Here is a 3137-nt window from a genome sequence, read left to right on the forward strand (position 1 = left end):
TTGATTTCCCTCATCCCTAAACAAGAGAACCCGACTAAAGCAGTGGACTACAGGCCGATTGCATGTTGTTCAACGATATACAAATGCATATCAAAACTGCTATGCTCTAGACTTGCTTCAGTTCTCCCTTCTCTGGTTGGCCAAAACCAAGGTGCTTTTGTCCAAGGGAGGTCAATTGCTCAAAATGTGATGATTCTCCTAGATATTTTGAAGAACTATAGGAGGAAAAACACTTCTCCTCGCTGTACTATCAAGATAGATATCAGTAAGGCATATGACACAGTGGATTGGAATTTTATTGAAGACCTTCTTAATGCTTTAAATATGCCCAATAGATTTGTTCAACTGGTGATGATTTGTATTAGAAGCACTACCTATTCTCTCCTTATGAATGGTAGAATTCAAGGTGGTTTTCAAGGGGCTAAGGGTCTTCGTCAAGGTGATCCTTTATCTCCGTTGATATTTGTTTTGATTATGGATTATCTAACGAGAAGTCTTCTTCACGCTGCTCAAGTCTCTAAATTCAGATATCATCCTCTTTGCAAAAGTTTGAAGTTAATAAACTTATGCTTTTCGGATGACTTGATTCTTAGGGTCCAAGCAGTCCATTAAAGTTCTTAGAGAGGTCTTGGATGATTTCAGCAATACTACTGGGCTCCATATCAATGTTAATAAATCTCAAATATTCTTTGGAGGGGTTGATCCTAGGGAGAAAGGGGAGATCATTAGGGATCTTGGTCTGGCTGAAGGTGATTTACCTTTAAAGTATTTAGGGGTGCCTTTAAGACCAACAAAATGGAAAGCTGAGGACTGTGGGATTATCATTAAAAAAATCAAAATGAGACTTCACACTTGGGGAAGTAGACACCTGTCATTTGCTGGCAAAGTTCAATTAATTCATTCAATTTTACTTGGTCTTCGAAATTATTGGATGAGTACTTTCATCCTTCCTCAGAGTGTTTCTAAAGAGATTGAGAAACTTTGTAGAGGCTTTCTTTGGGGATTAAACGGGAACAGAAGCAGAATTCATGTGGCCTCTTGGGAGAAAGTTTGTCTTCCCAAATCTTATGGTGGTCTTGGGTTTAAAGAAGGGACCAAATGGAATCAAGCTATCTTAGCTAAATACATTTTGGGCTATCACTGAGAAGAGAGATTTACTGTGGGTCAAGTGGGTGAACACTGTTTATCTCAAGGGGGTACCCTTTTGGTCTTATGAGTTAAAGTTGGACACAAGCTGGTATTGGCATAAACTTTGTCGACTGAGACAAAAATTTTCCATGTCTGAGATTTTGAAGGCAGGCTATTCGGGTAGTTTCTGTTCATCTGTTCTGTATAACAGCTCTCTTCCTCCTTCTCAAATTAGCTATCACAGAGCCATATGGAGTAGTCTCAATCTTCCAAAGCATCGATTTATGCTATGGCAGGTTGTGAATGCTCATTTATTAACAAAGGACAACTTGAGTAAATTTCATATAGTCTTAGATTCCATTCTTTGTCCTGTTTGTGGTGACCAGCCTGAATCACATCAGCACTTATTTTTTAATTTCTACCTTTCTCGACGAGTGGTGGAGTTAGTGTTCAAATGGCTGGGTTTCAGAGGGTGGCCGGTGGAGTTTGATAGTTGGTTATCTTGGATTTTGCTGAAAGCTTCTGGTATTGTGAGACTTACTAGCATAGCAGTTCGTGCAGCAACTTGCTATTGTCTTTGGCTGAACAGAAATAGATGTGTCTTTGAAGGCTTCTCCAAATCTGAAACTTTGATTGCTTTTGATGTATAGAGTATAGTGATCTACAGATTATTTGTTGTTAAAAACAGAAAAATGTCTAGACAAGAAAGAGACTTTATACTTAGATTAACATGTAATTAGTGCCTTTATTTTTTGGTTTTGGAGGTTCAGTTTGTTGTTCCTCTTGGTTCGTCTTTTAGTGAGGTGAGGGTGTAATTAGTTGGTTGATTAATAAAGTTTTTTCTTCTTGATAAAAAAAAAATAGAATGACTTTTATAAATAAGCCTCACACAGAAAAATACTAAAAAAAATTAAAAATTAACAAAATCGTCCTATCACTAGTAGTATTTTTTAAGATGTAGAGCATTCGAGGTCCGTGGGACCAACTCTCCACTTAACCGAGCTATTTGATGGTTCCTTCATGTAAGATTTCCATGATCTAATATGGTCCTTCCCAGTTCGGTCCCAATACACCATCTTAAGGATCTTTACTTTCCAAGAACACTCTTCGAAGCACTAAGTCACCGAGTCCAAGTCTGCTTCCTTTTACCTTCGAGTTAAAGTAACGAGTAATTCTCTGCTGATAATGGGCGAGCTGTATTTGTGACTCCTCCCATTTTTCCTTGACCAAATCCAGAGATGTGTTGAGCAAGTCATTGTTTTGATCTTGAATGAAGGTTTTCTATCTATGTGACGTCACTAGTGCTTCAATTGGGAGCATAGCCTCACTTTTAAGGTTAAAGAGAAGGGAGTATACCCCGTTGAGGTGCGATGTGAGGTCCTATAAGCCCAAAGCACTTGTAGGAGCTTCTCGGGCCACAGTCCATTGGCTTCATCTAATAATTTCTTTCAACTTTCCTTTCGAGTTTTATTTACAGCCTTAGCCTGCCCATTATCTTGCGGATATGCCACTGAAGAGAGACTCTTGATTATGTCGTACTTCTCACAAAAGCTCATGAAAAGATCACTATTGAACTGAGTTCTGTTGTCATACACGATCTTCTTTGGGAGCCCAAAACGACATATGATGTTCTTCACGATGTAATCCAGGACTCTCTTTGAGGTGATGGTCGCCAGAGGCTCGGCCTCGACTGCATAGCGAACTCCTCCTTTTCTTGCTGGTAATGAACGAGTCAGGTAGATCCCCCATACAGCAAATGGCCAGGGCGATGAAATCATGGTTAGCACCATGGGTGCTACCCGAGTAACTGTGGCAAAGCGTTGGCACTTATCACATTTCTGTACGTATGAGGTCGAATCCTTTTTTAGCGTAGGCAAAAAATAGCCCTGCCTCAATATCTTTAGAGTACGGTTTTGCCCCCCAGCAGAGTCTCCATAGAATCCTTCATGTATCTCACGTAGGATAGTTTGTGCTTCATCAGGTAGAACACACTGCAGGAGGGGTAGCAA

The 3137-nt window shown here is 39.8% G+C and overlaps 1 protein-coding gene across 1 annotated transcript; it reads left to right on the top strand.

The window, feature by feature from the left end:
- Positions 1 to 1277: 1277 nt before the first annotated feature.
- Positions 1278 to 1778, top strand: LOC133832470 (uncharacterized). The gene has a single exon (XM_062262809.1). It carries the CDS (start codon positions 1278 to 1280, stop codon positions 1776 to 1778), a length of 501 nt encoding a protein of 166 aa, XP_062118793.1.
- The last annotated feature ends 1359 nt before the right edge of the window (positions 1779 to 3137 follow it).

The sequence above is a fragment of the Humulus lupulus genome, chromosome 4 (genome assembly GCF_963169125.1).
Source record: "Humulus lupulus chromosome 4, drHumLupu1.1, whole genome shotgun sequence".
In the NCBI taxonomy this organism is placed as follows: domain Eukaryota; kingdom Viridiplantae; phylum Streptophyta; class Magnoliopsida; order Rosales; family Cannabaceae; genus Humulus; species Humulus lupulus.

Coding starts and splice junctions, on each gene's coding strand:
- LOC133832470 (XM_062262809.1), top strand. CDS start 1,278: ATGTCTGAGATTTTGAAGGCAGGCTATTCGGGTAGTTTCTGTTCATCT.